This window comes from Balaenoptera physalus, assembly GCF_965194825.1.
Source record: "Balaenoptera physalus genome assembly, chromosome: 2".
Taxonomy (NCBI): Eukaryota; Metazoa; Chordata; class Mammalia; order Artiodactyla; family Balaenopteridae; genus Balaenoptera; species Balaenoptera physalus.
In genome coordinates this window covers 111,977,390-111,997,836 of record NC_138883.1, presented here as the reverse complement: position 1 = coordinate 111,997,836, position 20,447 = coordinate 111,977,390, and the positions used below count along the sequence as shown (strand labels likewise).

The 20,447-nt window shown below is 38.4% G+C and overlaps 1 protein-coding gene across 1 annotated transcript in view; it reads right to left on the bottom strand.

Moving 5' to 3' along the window:
- IQCH (IQ motif containing H) overlaps positions 1-20,447 on the bottom strand; it is a 221,912-nt gene that overhangs the window by 196,072 nt on the left and 5,393 nt on the right. The window contains 3 exon segments of the mRNA XM_082449136.1: positions 5,761-5,878; positions 17,684-17,775; positions 18,976-19,098. Coding sequence (XP_082305262.1) covers positions 5,761-5,878; positions 17,684-17,775; positions 18,976-19,098 — 333 coding nt within the window.

Genomic DNA, 20,447 nt, shown 5'->3' with positions numbered 1-20,447 from the left:
GGAAAAGGTCACTTTTATCAGGAGCATTGCATTGAGAAGTTTCTTTGGGACGTTTAGAGGGACATATCTGAGGATAATTCTGGGGATGGTTAGGACCTTTTGTGGAAAAAATCAGGAATTTATTCAGCTGCTTTCTTTTTTTTTCCCCCAGTTGTAAATTTCCCTGTGGCAAACACAGGGAGGGAGCTCAAGGTTTCGTATTTTTAACAGTGGTGAGGAAAAGCCAGGACTCTGAAGTTAAACAGAGCTGAGTTTGAATCCCAGTTCAAATAATAAAAGGAACTGGGATTAAGCAAATAATAAAATGCTTACAGCAAAGATGTGTACAGCAAAGATGCTTATGATGAGAATGCCTTGTGTTTTCCTTTATTACATTTGCCAAAATTTGTAACTAGATATTGAGTTATATGATTTTTTAAAAAATGCCTGACTTCCCACTAGATTATAAGCTTAATGAGGGCAGGATCGATGTCAGTTTGTCCATTGCAATGTAATGCCAGGTTACTCTCAACAAATGTTTGTTGAATGAATAAATAAACTATTTCTTAGTTTTAAATTACTATCATCTCTCATCCTCGATATGCTCGTCTGTCAGATGGGGATAACAATAATTCCTTCCTTCAGAAATGTTGTGAGGATGAGATATGATTTCATCATCATGGCTAACACAGGCTCCTGAATGGTCTTCCTGCTTCCACCCTTGCCCTTCTACATCACATTCTCCACATGGCAGCCAGAGTGACCCTTGTCAATTGCAAATCATATCCGATTGGTCCCCTGGTGAAAAGCCTCCCATCTCACTCATATCTCCGCAGTCCTTACAATGGTCTGCAAGATCTGGTCCCTATCCCTGTTCCTACTTCTCTCCCCCTTGCACATTCCTCTCTAGCTTCCTTGCTGTTCACACTCCTAATTCAGGGTCTTTTCAGGTTCTGTCTTCTCTGCCTGGAACACTCTTTCCCCACTTATTTGCCAAATGACTTGCTTCCTCATGTCCATCAGATTTCTGTTCAAGTGTCACCTTCCAAGTGAGATCATCCCAACACTCCCTATGTTCCTAACCTAACTTTTCTCTCATCAACTAACATACTATATGTTTACTTTTCAAACTGTTTTCTGTTTTCCTAACGACTACCTTACCCCAACTAGAATGTAAGCCCCATGAGAGTAGAGAAATTTGGCTGATGCCTAAAATACTGCCTGGTACATATCAGGTACATAATTGAGGTTGACTAGTATTCATCAACAAATAAGAAGAAGAATGAACACTTACATAGCACTCACCATGCATGGGGCACTGTTATAAACATGCACGTATGTTAACTCATTTATCCTCACAACAGGGTGTCATAGAGCCCATTTTGCAGATGAGGAACTGAGGCACAGAGAGGTTAAATGACTTGCCAAAGTACAGATAGTAGGTGGTAGAGAACTGGGATGTGAACTCATACTTCTGACCATCGTGTTGCCATCTGTTGAGAGCCTCCTCCAGGCTGGGCACTGTCTAGGCACTGGTTACAGTAATGAACTAAACAGAGTCTCTCTGCTTTAGATTAATAGAGACTTAAGAAATAAAATAATCAAACACAATGTATAAATCTTAGCAGATCCAAGTTTGGATAAAAGACCAGTAAAAGCCATTTGGAGGATAATAGGGGAAATCTGAATATGACCTGAGTATTTATTACATTCAGGAAGTATTGTTATAATGGTAATGTTATAATGGTGTGATAACGGTATTGTGGCTAAGTAGGAATGTGTTCATTTTTAAAGACACATGTTAAAGCATTAAGGGGTGAAATGTCTATATGTCTGTATTTTAAAACATTTCAATAAAAAATAGATGGAGCAAAACTGGTAAAGGTTAACAATTGTTAAATCTAGGTGAAGGAGAAATAGTTATTCATACACTATTTTTGGTTTATTTGAATATTTTCATACTAAGAAGGTTTTAAGAAGCCACAGAAAGGGAAAAATAGTTTTTAAAGTTTCTGCTCTCATGGAGCTTATATTCTAATGAGAAGACAGAGATCACAGTGCTTGTTGGTTACTTGTAGGCATTCTCTTCTCCCCACTTTATTCTGTAAAATCCACCCGCTATTTCACCAGCAAAATTTTCCCACCCAATATTAAGTGAGATATAACTCACAGTGAAAATCTGTAAAGCAACCCTTACTTGCCCTGACATTTTCTGTCTTTTATCTCTCACCACGTTATTCCTCATAATGGCAAAAATCCTCAAAACTTTAGTTTTTATCAAATTTTGAAAATCACTTTCTCAGTGAGATCCATATTCACAAAATTAAAGAATCTTCCCATCTTAGACACAGATCTTGTACATTGCTGTATCGTATTAGATCACAATATATATTTTTATATTTGTTTTGATTGATAAAGCATCCATTTTATGGAATTCATTTGGAAAATAACTCTCAAGCAATGAGATGTGTTTTTTTTCCCTGCTCCACAAACATACAAATTGTATTATGCTTCTAAGTAGGTCCTTGCGTTTAAACAGTTTAGGAACTTCTATTTGAAATTGCCTTCAGACTTAGCTTGCCGAACACAACAAGAAAATCAAACACTCTCTTGGCCTATAAAGGTTTTCTCCTCTTCCTCCCTCCTTCTTATCTATTTCGTTTGTTATTTCAAACCCTTTCCTTGACTGTTATGAGTACATGTGCACCTATAGTCCAAGGTGCCTAAAAGAAGGGTTGGGCTGGTGTTGATTTGGAGCCTTAGCTCCAGTCTTTTCTTTATATTATAAAGAAAAGCCATCAGAATATGGCTTTTTCAAATGTAAAAGAAATTGATAAACAATTCTTTATTGTGATTCTTAATTGCAACTGAGAAACTCCAGATGATTTGTCATTTTAGTTTTTTGGTGTGAAATGGAATTCCAAAAACAATTTCTTCACTTTGGAGAAAGAGCTTAAAGTAGCAACTGGGGTTTACCTAGTTTAAAAGGTTGGCAGTGGGCAATTAAAGGTGGTAATATCCCAGCTGGATTTCACAGCTACTCAATAATACAAGCGTTGAAGTTGGTGTAGTAGGCTTACAGAACAGCTGGCAAAACAGCACTGTTTGTCATTGACTTTACAGCGCAAAATTAGGGCTATCTTTGTGTCAGCAGTTATGCATTTTTAAGCAGATGTCACTGATATTAGATATAAAACAACAATAGGGATCCAGGCCCTGAAGGTAAAGTCAGGGTGGGAAACAGTCCATGCCCCTTTCTAAATGAAGCTCACCCCTGCTCGCAGTATTTAAAAGAACACGGGGCACATAAGATCCCTTATCTTTATAATCATTTGCCAGGATTCAGAACTCTTTTGCGAAAATAAATTTCTGGCCATAGTTTTTTTTTTTTTCCTGGAATAATAATAGCAACTATGTGTTCTAAAATAGTCCTAATTTCATATATTTTATTTCATTGTCTTTATAACCTGGAGATCTCTAATCTTCCGCTTATGGACCAACTCTGGCCCTCCTGAGATTCTTGGCAAAGTAAACATTTAATGAAAGCAGAGGCTTAATAGTAAGGAAGATGAGAAGTTTAAGCTCCTTTTATGCCAGCACTCTGTTTTTGTTTTTGTTTTTTGTGAGAGCCTTTATTATTACCTGGTATTTTCTTATTGATGGTCTATCTCCGCCCCCCTAGAATGTAAGCTCTGTGAGAGTGGGGGGCCTGGTCTGAATTGTTCATCCCAGTGTGCCTCTAACAGTCCTTGGCACACAGGAAGTACTCCACAGATAGTGGCTGAAGGAACCCAATGTGACAAGTGCAGTGATAAACGTAGGAGTGGGCTGCTTTGAGAGTGCAGAGGATCCTGGATTAATATTTTATATGGGGATGAGCACACCATTAGAAGTCACTGTGGCGGTTTCATTTATTCATTCAACAAACATTTGTTGAGAGTAACCTGGCATTACAAACTGACCTGGATCCTGCCCTCATTAAGCTTATAATCTAGTGGGAAGTCAGGCATTTTTTAAAGAATCGTATAACTCAATATCTAGTTACAAATTTTGGCAAATGTAATAAAGGAAAATACAAGGTATTCTCATCATAAGTATCTTTGCTGTACACATCTTTGCTGTAAGCATTTTTGCTGCAAACATCTTTGCTGCATAACTAATTGGCCAAAAGGCAATTCTGCCATGAAAGATAAGATAACTGGTTGACAGTTTTTGATTTGACAGTTTCGTTTCCACTGGTTGAAATGCATTAGTCATTATTGATGGCTTTATCAAGCTGATCGATGATGATTTGCCCCAAGAGCTGGTTTCTTATTTTGAAGCACACTACCTGGAAAGAGAAAGAGACTGAAGGCCTTGAAGGTGCAGAGTTGAAGCCATGTTTCGCATAGAACTTTGGAACATCTATCAGCGGACATGTAACAAATACGCCAAGCATAGAACACAGCTTAGCGGCTTTCACAGGGCAACGCAAAGCTCAGGTACAAACACGCACCCTAGTATTTGGAAACTGATACCTCTCTTAATGACAGACGAAATGTCAGTGAAAAAGAAAAAGCGCAATGCCAAACAAGGAGACGAGTCAACAAACAAACAAAAATATGTATACAATACTATGAACGAAAGACTTGAAAGACAAGTGCTTAGGTAAAACCCACAAAATAAAATTGGTCATTTGCACAGTAGTGCCATGATCTACCCACATTTTAAATGTATTCAAATATTTTGTATTTTGCAAAAAAGTCATTTAAATTTTGTTATTCATTTCTCATGCTTCTTTATGTCCTTGTTAATGTCCCTCTTTATTTTTTGTTATTTTATCTCTTATAGCAAAATTGCCTTATGGCCAATTAGTTATGCGGCAAAAATGCTTGTGGTGGAAATGCTTGCAACAAAGATGTCCACGGCAAAGATGCTTCCTACCAAAGTACCTAGAACTAATACAAACAATTGTAAAAAGGGTACCATGTGATGATGGCACAACTCTGTGAATATACTAAAAACCTCTTAAAAGGGTGAATTTTATGGGATATAAATTGTATCTCAATAAAGCTATTACTTGAAAAAGGGCATCACGGTGGTTAAGAGCACAGCCCTGGATCCCTACATTTCTGGGATCATGATCCTGGCTCTGACACTAGCTGCGTTCTCTTGGGCAACTTATTTAACATTTCGGAATCTTGGCTTCTTCATCAATAAAATGAAGATAATAATAACATCTCCTTCTAGAATTATTCTGAAGATTAAACAAGTTAATGTTCCCAAAGCACTGAAAATAGCACCTGGTACCCAGAAGAAGTGAGCTGTTATCACTTTGGGGGAGTCAGGAAGGAAACAGGAATCAAATTGAAAGCATAACCAAAAGCCAGAAACCTCTTGGGCTCTATTCCTTGCCACCTGGAAACTTAACTTCAAAGAAAGCTCTGTTGTCATAAAAATTGACCATGCCATGAACATATCTGAAACAACAATGGCATGTTTTCTCATTTAGAACACAATTGCCCACCTTTGCTCTTGAAAAAAAAATTCTTTTCTAACAGCTTTATGGAGATATAATTCATAAACTTTAATTTCGCCCTTTCAAAGTGTATAATTCAATGGTGTTTAGTAGATTCACAGAGTTGTGCAGCCATCACCACTGTTTAATTCCAGAACATTTCATCCTCCCCCAAAGACACTTGACAACCATTAGACGTCATTCCCCACTCTCCCCCCGTCCTCCTTCCAGCCGCTGGCAACCACCAATCCACTTTCTGTCTCTATGGATTTCTCTCTTCCTACCTTTACTCTTGGAAAGGCATGTGGAAATGAACTGTGCTGTCTTGGGGGTTGCCAAAGTTTCCCCTCAGATTCCAGAGGGAAAATAAAGGATTTCTGATCAATGACAGCTGGAAGCAACCTAAGTTTAAAAAAAAAAATTAAAGTCAAATTTGCTATCATAAAAGCTTCACAAATTGTAACTTAAAAACAATGCTTCCTAGTTAAATTACATTTTATGGGAAATATTCTATTGGTAATTACAATAAATTTGACCAACTTTAGCATTTTTACCACTATAAAACTGCAGTTGTTTATTAAGCATCAGAACTTCCTAGTCTGATAATGACCATTATAGCATGAATAAAAAGCTCTATCTCTGGCTGAGTTTATATGACGCACAATTGACAGAATTACTACTCTATAAAATGCTTCTCAATTAAAAAAATACAATATGCTGTATTTTGTTAAATAAAATTAAGTCACAATATAGCCAATGTTAAATATATTCAAAATGCTGATCCCTAAGCAGTTCATCCTTATATTCTTCATTTATTTTTTTTAGTATTATTTTTTTTTCATAAATTTATTTATTTATTTATTTTTGGCTGCATTGGGTCTTTGTTGCTGCGTGAGGGCTTTCTCTAGTTGGGGCGAGCGGGGGCTACTCTTCCTTGTGGTGTGTGGGCTTCTCATTGCGGTGGCTTCTCTTGTTGCAGAGCACGGGCTCTAGGCATGCGGGCTTCAGTAGTTGTGACACGTGGGCTCAGTAGTTGTAGCTCCCGGGCTCTAGAGCGCAGGCTCAGTAGTTGTGGTGCATGGGCTTAGTTGCTCCGTGGCATGTGGGATCTTCCCGGACCAGGGCTCGAACCCATGTCGAACCCATCGGCAGGCAGATTCTTAACCACTGCACCACCAGGGAAGTCCCCATCATTATACTCTTTAAACTTCTGCTATTTTATATAATTGCAGAGACTTAAGGATCAAAGGTGGTTAAAGGTCTTCCTTGTTAAGCAGTGAGGAGTTCCATGGGATAGCAATGTGCAAACAAAATAAAGTTGTAAGAATGTGTATATGTCTGTAATGTAGGTCTTAATTTTAACTTTAAAGCAGGTTCCAGTTCTTTAAGATGGTCAACATAATTAAGGTCAATTAAACTCAACAACCAATGACTCACTTTCTTGATTCTATTGTGATGCCCACTTTTGTAAAATTACAATTAAAAAGCAATTTATGGACTCTGGTTTCATTCCAACATGTAAAGAGCTTGGACGTTATCGCTCCAGTCCTCAGCAAGAAAGCTGAAGAATCAGAAAAACAACTCTTCTTAGATACATCAAAGAATTGAGATCACAGGGCAAACTGCTGCCTTCAAAACTGGAGAAAGAGGTGGATAAAGCCCAAGAGCAGAAACCCGCTGCTGGAGCCAGTACTGGGAAGAGCACTTAAATTCTAGTCCACAAATTTCTGGAGGCTCATTGTGGATTCCCTTGAGAGTTAAAAACTCTGAGGGGCCAAGTCTTAGGATGGCGGACGACCCACACTTCCATGAGTTTTACCTCTAGGAGCCCCACCTTGTATTCTCTGTGAAGATCAGAGAAAAATCCCCTCCTGCTTCCAGCAGGGAAAAAGGAAGAGAATACTCCAAGTTCTGTTCTTTGTTCTGTTCTCTATAATGAAAGCTAGGTCTCAGGGAAAACTGTTTTATCAAAGCCTTATCTGACCTGAAGAAGGGCAATTAGCTAACTCCAGCTCCCTCTAGTCTTCCTGTCTCACCTAAGGGGGGGAAAATGCTGAGAAAAACTTGTGATGGTAACAGGGGCACAGACCCTCCAAAAGAATGAGACCTAATCACAGGATTATTGCATGTTTCTCCCCAGCACATACTACATCCACAGAGCCTCTACATACAGAGGATTACAGGTGAAAGAACCACAAGTCTCAGATTCTATTTAGGAAGGAGTTTCTAGGGAAACCCAGAAACAATAGGGGGGACAAAAACAAAGATAGCTGGGGAAATTGAAGCCTCAGACATCTACAGTTACAGCAGACAGTAAATACGACATAACTCCTGGCCAGATAAAGGCCTACTTACTTCACACTAAATGCCTACTTACCTCAGTTCCTATTACATAATACATCATGTCCAGCTTCCAACAAAAAATGACAAGCCATGCTAAAAGGCAAAAAAAAAAAACAGTCTGAGGAGACAAAGCAAGCATTAGAATCAGATTCAGATATGACAGAGATTTTGGAATTATCAGACCAGGAATTAAAAACAACTATGATTAATATGCTAAAGACACTAATGGGAAAAAGTGGACAATATACAAGAACAGATGGGTAATGTAAGCAGAGAGGTTGAAGCTCCAAAAAGAATCAAAAGGAAATGTTAGAAATAAAAAATATTGTCAGAAATGAAGGATGCCTTTGATGGTCTTATTAACAGACTGGGCATGGCCAAGGAAAGAATCAGTGAGCTTAAAGAAATGTCAATATAAACTCCAAAAATGTAATGCAAGGAGAAAAAAAATTAAAGCAGAACAGAATGTTCAGGAACTGTGGGACAACTATAAATGGTGTAACATACACATGTTGAGAATATCAGAAAAAGAAGAAAGGAGCAGAAGAAATATTTGAGTAATAATGGCTAAGAATTTTCCAAAATTAATGACAGATGCTAAACCATACACCCAGGAAGCTCAGAGAGTACCAGGGAGGATAAATACCAAAAAAAAACACACCTAGACAAATCATATTCAAACTATGGAAAACCAAGGACAAAGAGAAAATCTTGAAGACTGGGGAAAAAACTTACCTGTAGAAGAACAAGGATAAGAATTATATCAAACTTCTCTTCATAAACCACACAAGCAAGAAGAGAGTGAGGTAAAATATTTGAAGTGTGGAAAGAAAAATCCCGCCAACCTGTAATTCTGTATCCAGCGAAATTATCTTCGAAAGTGAAGAAGAAACAAGGATGTTCTCAAACAAAAACTAAGAGAATTGGTCACCAGCAACTTGTCTTGCAAGAAATGTTAAGAGAACTTCTTCAGAGGAAATGAAAATAAAATAGGTCAGATATGGGATAGATGAGGCAAGCGGAAAATCCAGGGACCTCACAATCATGTCCTCCCCTTCTCTCCACCTTTCAGAGTCTTCTTAAGTTTGTTTTATATATAACATCCAGGGGTTTTAATTGTATTTATCAGAAGGAATAGGGGAAAGTATGTCTATACCATCTTCCTAGAAGTGAAACTCTCTTAGTGTATTTCTTACAAATCCTTTTACCTCTGTAGATTATGTATTTAGAAGTGAATTTGGGGACTTCCCTGGTGGCGTAGTGGTTAAGAATCTGCCTGCCAGTGTAGGGGACACTGGTTCGAGCCCTGGTCCAGGAAGATCCCACATGCCATGGAACAACTAACAAATCAACCTGCCCTGTGTGCGCCACAACTACTGAGCCTGCGCTCTAGAGCCTGAGAGCCACAACTACTGAGCGGGCATGCCACAACTACTGAAGCCCAAGTGCCTAGAGCCTGTGCTCCACAAGAGAAGCCACTGCAATGTGAAGCCCGTGCACCACAACAAAGAGTAGCCCCTGTTCACTGCAACTAGAGAAAAGCCCGTGTGCAGCAATGAAGACCCAACGCAGCCAAAAATAAATAAATTAATTACTTTTTTTAAAAAAGTGAATTTGAATTGAGATACAATTTTGCATCCCCCTTTTTTCCCCTCAACATATTCTGTGAGAATTTTTCCATGTCATGAAAATGTCTTGGACAATATCGGTTTTAATAGCTATATAATACACAGATGTGTTGCAGATTTAATCATTGTTACTGTTAACATTTAAGGTATTTCCAAGTTTATTGCTACTAAATATAACACTGAAATGAACAAACTTATACAGAGGTCCATGTGTATCTCTCCTTATATCCTAGGATAAATTCCTAAGATACAAACTACTAAACTAAAAAATAACAATTTAAAAAATCTTCTCACATACGTTGAAAAACCTCCTTTAAGAACTTTGTGACAACTTATACCTCCCACCAGTAGTATAAAAGTACGCCCATCTTTCAGCCCCCTCATCAGCACTGAGTGTTAGGGTGTTTTAAATGACATGTTTTGCTAATTTGTTAAGAAAAACAGTAATATATAATTTAATTCTTGTTTACCAGTGAGATTAAATATTTTTCACCTATTTACTGGTTATTTGCATTTCTAGCTCTGTGAGTATTCTATTGATGTCCTTTTGTCTATGTCAAGGGTTTTTATTATTATTATTATCAGCGAGAGCACTTTGTATTTAAGAATATTAGCAATTTTTGTATCATGTGTGTTGGAAATGCTTTCCAATTTATTGTTATTTTTAAATTTTATGATGCTTTTAAAAATTTTATTTTTTGTTTCAAAAAATTTCAAACCCATAGAAAAATTGAAAGAATAATGAGCATCCAAATACCCTTCACCTAGATGACCAAGTGTTAACAACCTGTGCTTTGTCTCTCTCTGTAACTAGGATGTAGTCATATTCTGTATAAGTGGGATTTGTGTACTGCTTTGTAACAACCCAGAAGAGATTGGCTCCAAGGGGGCTTCAATAACTGAGTGAAAATGTACCTTCTAATCTATACTCATCATTTAACAGAAACTTCTTCTTTCCTTCTCACTGTTTCTCACGATTATCTGCTTTGTTCTTGTTTTTTTCCCCCCCTCAAACACTAGCATCACAGTATATAAAATGAAGATTTCTGTGCAGTTCTGATGGTGTTGGTACAGATGGTAGTCACCCTCCTAGTGTCAATAAGCAAAGCGTGGTCATTAAGAACAGTGTGAGCAGATATCTCAAGCAATAAAATCTGTGCAAGCCAGCAATGATAAGAGGAAGAACCACACTTTGACATAGAAGAAGACTCATTGCCAAAGTAGGGATAATAATGAAACCTATTTTGAAAACAATACAAAAGCACTTTGAGCTCTTTGGAGAAAATATACCACTTTTGATAATGTCCTTATCATTGTTTTCTGAATGACTGCTAGGAAAATCTTGCATGTGCTGCATCCATTATCATCACTTTGTGTATCTATTGAGTTTTGTCTCTATCAGACAAAACTACCAGATTTTTTCTTGAGCAATCCCTGGGAAAAAGGAAAACCATCCCCTGTGAAAATTAGGCCTCCTGGTTTTCAGGTAGCTATGGTGTAGGAGAGGATACTTGCAGACACTTGACTGGACTTCAATCTGGGCCTTGCTGTTTTGTTTTGTTTTTTAATTTTTTTATTGAAGTATAGTTGATTTACAATGTTGTGTTAATTACTGCTGTATAGCAAAGTGATTCAGTTATACATATATATACATTCTTTTTTTAAAATATCCTTTTCCATTATGGTTTATCATAGGGTATTGAATATAGTTCTCTGTGCTATACAGTAGAACCTTGTTGTTTATCCATTCCATATATAAAAGGTTACATCTGCTAACCCCAACCTCCCACTCCATCCCTCCCCCAACCCCCTTCCCCTTGGCAAACACCAGTCTTTTCTCTATGTCCGTGATTCTGTTTCTGTTTCATAGATATGTTCATTTGTGTCATATTTTAGATTCCACATATGAGTGATGATATATGGTGTTTGTCTTTCTCTTTCTGGCTTACTTAGTATGATAATCTCTAGGTCCATCCATTTTGCTGCAAATGGCATTATTTTGTTCTTTTTTATGGCTCAGTAGTATTCCATTGTATATATGTACCGCATCTTCTTTATCCATTCATCTGTCAATGGACATTTAGGTTGTTTCCGTGTCTTGGCTATTGTGAATAGTGCTGCTATGAACATAGGGGTGCATGTATCTTTTTGAATTATAGTTTTGTCCAGATATACACCCAGAAGTGAGATTGCTGCATCATGTGGTAATTCTATTTTTAGTTTTCTGAGGAACCTCCATACTGTTTTACACAGTGGCTGCACCAACAGTGTAGGAGTGTTCCCTTTTCTCCACATCCTCTCCAGCATTTGTTATTTGTAGACTTTTTAATGATGGCCATTCTGACTGGTGTGATGTGGTACCTCATTGTAGTTTTGATTTGCATTTCTCTGATAATTAGTGATGTCGAGCATCTTTTCATGTGCCTATTGGCCATCTTTATGTCTTCTTTGGAGAAATGTCTATTTAGGTCTTCTGCCCATTTTTGGATAGGGTTGTTTGGTTTTTTGTTGTTTAGTTGTATGAGCTGTTTGTATATTTTGGAAATTAAGCCCCTGTTGGTCACATCATTTGCAAATATTTTCTCCTATTCTGTAGGTTGTCTTTTCATTTTGTGTATGGTTTTCTTTGCTGTGCAAAAGCTTGTAAGTTTGATTAGGTCCCATTTATTTATTTTTTGTTTTTATTTCTATTGCCTTGGGAGACTGACCTAAGAGAACATTGGTATGATTTATGTCAGAGAATGTTTTGCCCATGTTCTCTTCTAGGAGTTTTATGGTGTCATGTCTTATGTTTAAGTCTTTAAGCCATTTTAAGATGAATTTTGTGTATGGTGTGAGGGTGAGCTCTAACTTCATTGATTTACATGCAGCTGTCCAGCTTTCCCAGCACCACTTGCTGAAGAGACTTTTTCCCAAGAGACTGTCTTGCCTCCTTTGTCGAAGATTAATTGACTGTAGGTGTGTGGGTTTATTTCTGGACTCTCTATTCTGTTCCATTGATCCATATGTCTGTTTTTGTGCCAATACCACGCTGATTTTGATTACTGTAGCTTTGCAGTATTGTCTGAAGTTTGGGAGGGTTATGCCTCCTGCTTTGTTCTTTTTCTTCAGGATTGCTTTGGCGACTCTGGCGACTCTTTTATGGTTCCATATGAATCTTAGGATTATTTGTTCTATTTCTGTGAAAAATATCGTGGGTAATTTGGTAGGAATCACATTAAATCTGTAGATTGCTTTGGGTAGTATGTGGGCCTCACTATTGATGACCTGTGTGACCTGGAACACTGGTGTGAGCCTCAGTTTGCACAGCTTTAAAAGGAAAGGGTAAATATCTACCTCATAGGTTTAAAAAAAAGTCCTTTGTAAACTGTCAAGTGTTAAAATTATTGATGATAACGATGAAATTCATGATAATGAGGATGATGATCATTATTGTTTATCTTTTCTAAATAATTTTTAAAGGTGGATTCAGGGATAGTACTCATTTTGAATGAACTCTCCCAATTTCCTGGGCTTCCATAATAGAATGAAGCCCCATATATCTGAAAAACATTGAATCTCAGTTACTCATAGGAACTGTGCTCTACTGTCAAAGGAGCAACAGGAATTTGTAGTCCTTATTATATGCCACTCCTCTCAGAAGGAGTTGCTGCCATGATTGTTTGGCCCCTGACACTCCACCAGACTCACAGTGTAAGCAGACATTGGCCAGCCTACCAGTCTGATTGCCAGGTCCCACTCTTGGCTCAGTCCTAGTGCAAGAGGCTTACTCTAGCCCTTCATAGCAATGGGGTAGCGGAATTTCCAGGACTAAGCTCTTGATCGCACAGAGGCAGGCCCTCTATTTGGCCAAAAGAATACTGATTCCAGGGAGTCAGGCTTGTCCCAAGGATCCCAAGCACAAATGATCTGCATGAGGATTACCCAGAGTGTTTGTTACAATGCAGATTCCAGGACCCCATTTGGGAGCCAGTGAAAGAGGACTGCAAACCAAAGTTTAAGAACCATCACTCTAGACCTGTGGTCTCTCAAATAGGGTACCCACATCTCAGGTGATACATAAGACAAGGCCATTCGTCGTGTGAAGAGAGTGCAAGAACTTCTATTTATCTATAATAAGAAATGCATAAAATAAAAAATAGAAATAAGAAATTATTTTGTACTACTATTTAATACTCAGTTTGTCACTGGATCCCTCACGTGGTCATGTCACCTGCACTTCTGGATACCTCCTGAGAGTGGAAGCTCCAAACCACAAAAGAACTAACAGGCGGGTCAGCATTGTATGTGTTTTTCCAGAGCATTAGAGTGAACTGCAGTTTATTCATGAAGTGGGTTTGTGGATTATATTATTTAGTTTTAACTAAACTAAGCCTGGAAAAATGGACAGGTGTCCTAAAAAAAATCCTGCGAAAAGCCACACTGTATTTAAGATAATGATGACATGCATTGGGAATTCCCTGGCGATCCAGTGGTTAGGACTCCGAGCTTTCACTGCCAGAGGGCGTGGGTTCAATCCCTGGTTGGGGAACTAAGACCCCACAAGCCATGCAGCAAAAAAACAAAAACAAAAACAAAAACAAAACAAAACAAAACAAAATGATAACAAGCATTGGTGAAAAACAAGAAAATGGCAGAACTTACACTTTTACTTCTAGCTTTTCTTCAGCCATATTAAAATGTAAAAATGATGATCAACCAATCAAACTTATGAGGAGTCAGCCTCCCCAAGCCCCCTAAACTTAAAAATTATCCAGAAGACTAACTAAAATATGGACTTACATCCAACCAGCATCAATGCTGAATCTCAGCTAAGTGTAGAGTATTTTTGGGATATTAGCCACAACCAGTATAAAGCTGTCATGATTAACAAGATTAAGAAAGCAAAACATTATAATTAATAACCTGTTTACAAGAGAAAGAAGTTTTGTGCTGTTAATAAAGTAAAAGAAATTTTTTAACTGTTTAGTTCATCTTTATCTCATTATTGAAACATTTCTATGTTGGTGTTAGTTGATAATTCACTCTCTATGATAATAAGTATATAATTTATAAATAAATAAGCAAGCACATTTTATGAGTGCACACCCAAATTCTTTGACTGATAGCCTTGGGGGATCCAAGGCCAGGTCCAGTTTCTGCCCCAGCTTGAAACTTTTATGAAACTAAGTCTCCCCCTTTGGCCTCCTGATCAGTTGTGAGCAACCTGTTTCTCAGTGAGTCATTCCATCAGTCATGAAAAAACTCCTTGTTTACTTGGGTATCCTAAGGACTTTGTCATGGAACCTCAGAAGAAAAATGCAATGAATTGGCCAGTCCTGCTCCTCCCAGACATGTGAACCTGAAGAAATTCTGGGTTCTGCAACCTGCTTTGCATATAATCTCCCGGGAGGCCACAGCAGACTCTGAAGCCAAGTCTATTCATGACAGTCTCTGGACAACCCCTCCCCCAACACCCCACCGCCCCAAGTGCAGAGCCAGGTGTGAGTATCTACCTGGGAATATGACAGTCACAGACAACCGGCCCTGAGCTCCTGGGTCTCATGTTTTCCATTTCCATCTGCCGCTGCTCCTCTTCTGCCCTGAGCCATGCCCTGTGACTCACACTTCCACTCCCAGGGCCTGCCTTGGGTCCGCTTACTTTGAAAACCCAGTTTGGACTCTTCTCCAGTTTTGGCCTTGGCTCCCCTCATTTCATTTTCAAATTGTGTGCCACTTTAGCATCCCAAATCCACAGCTATGACTGAGATGCTTCCCCAGGCTCGTAGGGCTCCTACAAACTTGCCAGGCTCCCATCTCCCTGATAAGAGGGCCGGTGACTGTATTATTGTATTGAACAGGAAAGAAAGGATCCAAGGACCACTTCTGGGAGCCAGCTGAATGCCCCCGCTAACATCTTCCTTTACTCTTCCAGACCCTAAAAAGGGGCAAGGGTACACCTTGGCCAGAGGGAAGAACTGTACAAGCAAAGGTCTCTGCCAGAATCTTTCTGTTTGGTTCTCTGCTACCTAGTGTGCTCTTTTCATTTATCATAGCTTGCAAATCTACAGCCCAGACTCTCTGTTCTTTGTCAAGATGAGAGTACAAAGAGAAAGCTGGAGACAGAACAGGAGAACTTTGATTAGAGTTGGTGGCAGACATCTCTTCTCCTGTTTACTTTCCCCACCCCCTCCATTCTGGAGCTTTCGTATTGCTGTTTGTACCTTCCGTCCTTTGGCTACACACTCCCCACCTACTATGGATCTCCTGGCTGCCATCTGAATAGGACTCCCACTTTGCCCTGTGTGGCTCTCTTGATTTAGAACTGAGTCAATATAAGTTGGTAGAGTAACCTCCAATATTTTCTTCTCCAAGAATCCCTTTTATGATTTTCCCTACAGATTGTTTCTTTCAAAAGATGATGTGTATTAACCTATTTGCAGGTCATATTGTTATTCCCAAATTTAAAAATCTAAGATGTAAATGACTAAAAACTAGACAGACTAGGGAAGGTTTGCCTCTGCCAAGGGATGATGGATGCCTGTGGTACTACCTTCATGTGGGAGAAAGGGAGACAGGCAGAGTGTACACCCAAGCCTCTGCTCCCCACTCCTGAGGCTTGGGATGTGGCTGTGTCTCTAGGTTTCCATGTTTCCATGTGTGCTCTCTGAAACTTGACCTCACTCTCTGATATGACTCACTTATGCTTGGTATACATGTATGATGCAAATAGGGCCACAGGGGTTTTAAGCTGAGTACAAAACCTTAATCTATATACACTCAAATTCAGGAAGCCTGGATGTAAGAAGGTCCAAAGTAAGGAAAGGTCATTTCTCTTTTTTATTTTTATTTTTTTTTAATTGGAGTATAGTTGATTTACAATGTTGTGTTAGTTTCTGCTGTACAGCACAGTGAATCAGTTATACATACATCCACTCTTTCTTAGATTCTTTTCCCATAAAGGTCATTACAGAGTATTGAGTAGATCTCCCTGTGCTATACAGTAGGTCCTTATTAGTTATCTATTTTATATATAGTAGTGTGTGGAAAGGTCATTTCTCTTTAACTCAATTCTAATTTTAATAAATCATCTCTTAGGATGTATTATATAATGAATATTTCAAGCAAGTTTTATTATTTAAGTTTTGTTTACCCTGGATACCAAAATCATCTTTACAGTAAAGCACATATGACAGGCTAAAAACTGTAAAGAAAGTCCCACATAATCTGAATAGCGTAAAAATTGATTTGCTTTAAAGTATTTCCTTTAGGAGCTGAATTTTGGATATGCTTTACTAAAAATAAAAATATATATATAACACCAAAACTAGGACCCTGAAACAATTGTCATGGTGTCAAGCATTAGAATGCAGTACAAGTAACGGAGAATAAATTTTATTGAAGTCCAAATTCTGCCATTAACTTCTTTTTTTTAAATGAATTTTTATTGGAGTATGGTTGCTTTACAATGTTGTGTTAGCCTCAGCCTCCAGTGCACAACAAAATGAATCAGCCATACACATACAGATATCCCCTCCCTTTTGGACTTCCCTCCCATTTAGGTCGCCACAGTGCACTAGGTGAGTTCCTTGTGGTATACAACATGTTCCCATCCGTTGTCCATTTTATACATAGTATCAATAATGTATATGTGTCAATCCCAGTCTCCCAATTCCTCCCACCCCACCCCTTTCCCCCTTGGTATCCATATATTTGTTCTCTACGTCTGTGTCTCTATTTCTGCTTTGCAACTGAGATCTTCTATACCGTTTTTCTAGATTCCACGTATATGCATTATTATACGATATTTGTTTTTCTCTTTCTGACTTACTTCACTCTGTATGACACTCTCTAGGTCCATCCATGTCTCTACAAATGACCCAATTTCATTCCTTTTTATGACTGAGTAATATTCCATTGTATATACGTACCACCTCTTCTTTATCCATTCGTCTGTCAATGGATGTTTAGGTTGCTTCCATGTCCTGGCTATTGTAAATAGTGCCGCTATGAACATTGGGGTGCATGTGTTTTTTTGAATTATGGTTTTCTCTGGGTATATGCCCAGTTGTGGGATTGCTGGGTCATATGGTAGTTCTATTTTGCCATTAAATTCTTATGCAAAACTTCTACTGAAATTAGTAGAATGGATGTGAACAAAGCCAAGGAGTTTGTCTTTACAGTCATCTCACCTGTGTGAGAAAAGTTTTTTTTTAATCGTACTTATTTTGGACCCTAAAGTGGCTATTTTACTTACCATTTGGAAGCACGAGAAGAATATAAGCTATCATCAATAGGAGTTGTTAAAACACGTTGGTGTACAACATTTAAATACTTCTCGATGTGAATCTGTTATGGAAAAGTTAAAGTTTAGGCCATTAGAGTGGACTTGAGATCCTCAGCTAATTTACTGCATTACATTAGGTTAACTCTTGGAATGGTGTAATTAAGCCAAAAGACACAAAATGCTATGTGTTTATTTCAAGGCTAAGGTATCATTAGGCATCTCAAGGCCAAATTACTTTATCCCAAAAAGCAGCATAAACAATTGAGACTCAAAGCTTAAGTGACCTGTAGCATTCTTCACAAATGAACCTGCACAATAGTCAGTTTGCTACCTAGCTGGGGAAACTTGCTAGGCAACCCTGACATTGAGTAATGTCTTTCCCTTATGGGGACTTCAGGCAAGCATCAGAGGAAAGAGTTTGGCCTCTAGGTAACAGATTATTTTAAATGGCCAACCCAAAGACTCCAGCTGGGTCCAGCCTTCTCACCATCATGTAATATAGGACAATGGCATGCTAGTCTGATGAGGCAACAAAATATACCACATCTCTCAGCCTCAGGAGCTGAGCTGGGATGCTAATAACATGGTAGAGTGAAAGTCAGAAGCAAGAACAGAGACACTGATCGTCAGAGGTCTGGAAGATGGAGATGGCCTCTATTTGGACCCATGTGCTAATAGGTCCTTGTTTTATATATGAATGTTATCCTGGTCTGAAGATTGGATTCTCCCATGCCCTTATGTTCGTCTAATAATGGTGAAGTCCCTATCTACTTTATTTCTCTGTTCCAAAATTGGTGTATTTCTTTTCTATTTCCATTGTTATGTACTAGGTTACAATATTACAAAAATGACTAATCTCAAAATACTTAAGCTATTAGGGAAAAGTAAACTATTTTTTAGAATCCTGGTGAATCTGATAGAAACTCTCTGCAATGTATTGGTATGAATCCTTTTTTTTTGTCAGGCATATTGTTGGACTGAGTAGTTATTTTTAAAACTCTAAATGATTTTTATTAAACCACATTTTAGGGGTTATCACTTCATAATCATATATTATCAATGCCTCACATTCTTATGGCACGTAAATCAATCAGTTAATAATCATCCTTTTAAAAAAGGAACAGCATGGGAAAGGTGATGACCAACTGAGGCCCACCTCTGTTACAGAATTACATGGGGCCTGTGAAAAGCACAGTTCTTTTCTTCTTGAGGAATCCTTGTCTCCTTCTGGAATTTTATTTAATATCTAAAACTCTACTTACTTTTAACCCCATTTCAGTCCTTTTGATTGCTGTTTCAAGATTCTGAATGTCAAGTGTTTCGCCTTTTTCCTCAAGTGGGAATTTTGTTAATTTCTCCTTTAATTGATAAAGTTCTTCATGGACCTGGAGGTAGAAGAATATAAAATATAAAAGAATACAGGGCTTCCCTGGTGGCGCAGTGGTTAAGAACTCGCCTGCCAATGCAGGGGACACGGGTTCGAGCCCTGGTCCGGGAAGATCCCACATGCTGCGGAGCAACTAAGCCCGTGCACCACAACTACTGAGCCTGCGCTCTAGAGCCCACGAGCCACAACTACTGAGTCCGCGTGTCACAACTACTGAACCCCACGCGCTTAGAGCCCATGCTCTGCAACAAGAGAAGGCACAGCAATGAGTAGCCCACGCACTGCAATGAAGAGTAGCCCTCACTCACCGCAACTAGAGAAAGCCCGCGCACAGCAATGAAGACCCAACGCAGCCAAAAATAAAATAAGTAAAATAAATAAATTAAAAAAAAAAAGAATACATACATAGTCCACCTAAAACAGTTATTTATCTTAAAGGTTTGCAATTTGCTTGAATTGCTAGAGACAAGAAAGTTGATTTTAAAGATGGTGATCATTGAAAAGGACTGTCCTTATGGTTCTGAGACGTGCTTTATTAGACATCTCCAGTTACTGTCTTTCAGATTTTGGAAAACTAAGCTTTCATACAATTTTCTATTTGTCCTTCCCCCGTTAGAAACAGATCCAAGATAAAACTCCAACTCAAGTGGCTTCTGCTTTCTCAGGTGGTAAAGCAGTTGTGTCAGATACAATAAGGAGTTTGTGCCAAACTCTGATTTCTACTAATTGGTTGAGAGGTAAGAAGACAGAACACTTCCGGCAAAGAGAGGTCCTAGTGAAAGCAGTGCCTTTCAAAAGAGAATTATAAATATGCGGACAGGGCCTGCTGGTTTTCCATTCTAGCTGGATCTTCCCCACTTACTGCTCTGAAGAAGCAGTTCTGTAGATGTGGCCTTAATTTTGTTTTATGTAGTCAGAAATGAAAACAATCCTTGAAGAAAAAGCAACATAACGTCATTACTTTAACATTTTCCTTCAATTTGTATTTTCCTTAGAAGTGATGAACATCTCTCCAAAGTCAAGCACCCTCAGAATAAAATAGGTATTATGAAATTAGCACAAGATTCTCTGCATTCATATTAGAAACCAAACTTCCACAGATAAATACAGATGGCACCAATTATGGTATGGGCTGCTGCCACAAGAGAAACATTTTGTTATGCAAATTTATGAACCCAACACCTGTTTCAGCGATAGTCACACCAATAATAATCTGCAGATTGGGTTGCTAAAGGCATTTTGAAACAGTTACCTTTTCTCTGTTAGTATTACTGGACCTACACGTTGATCCAGCCTATGTTATCGATTACTCTCAAGTATTCCCAAGGAGTCAACTATTCAAGAGAT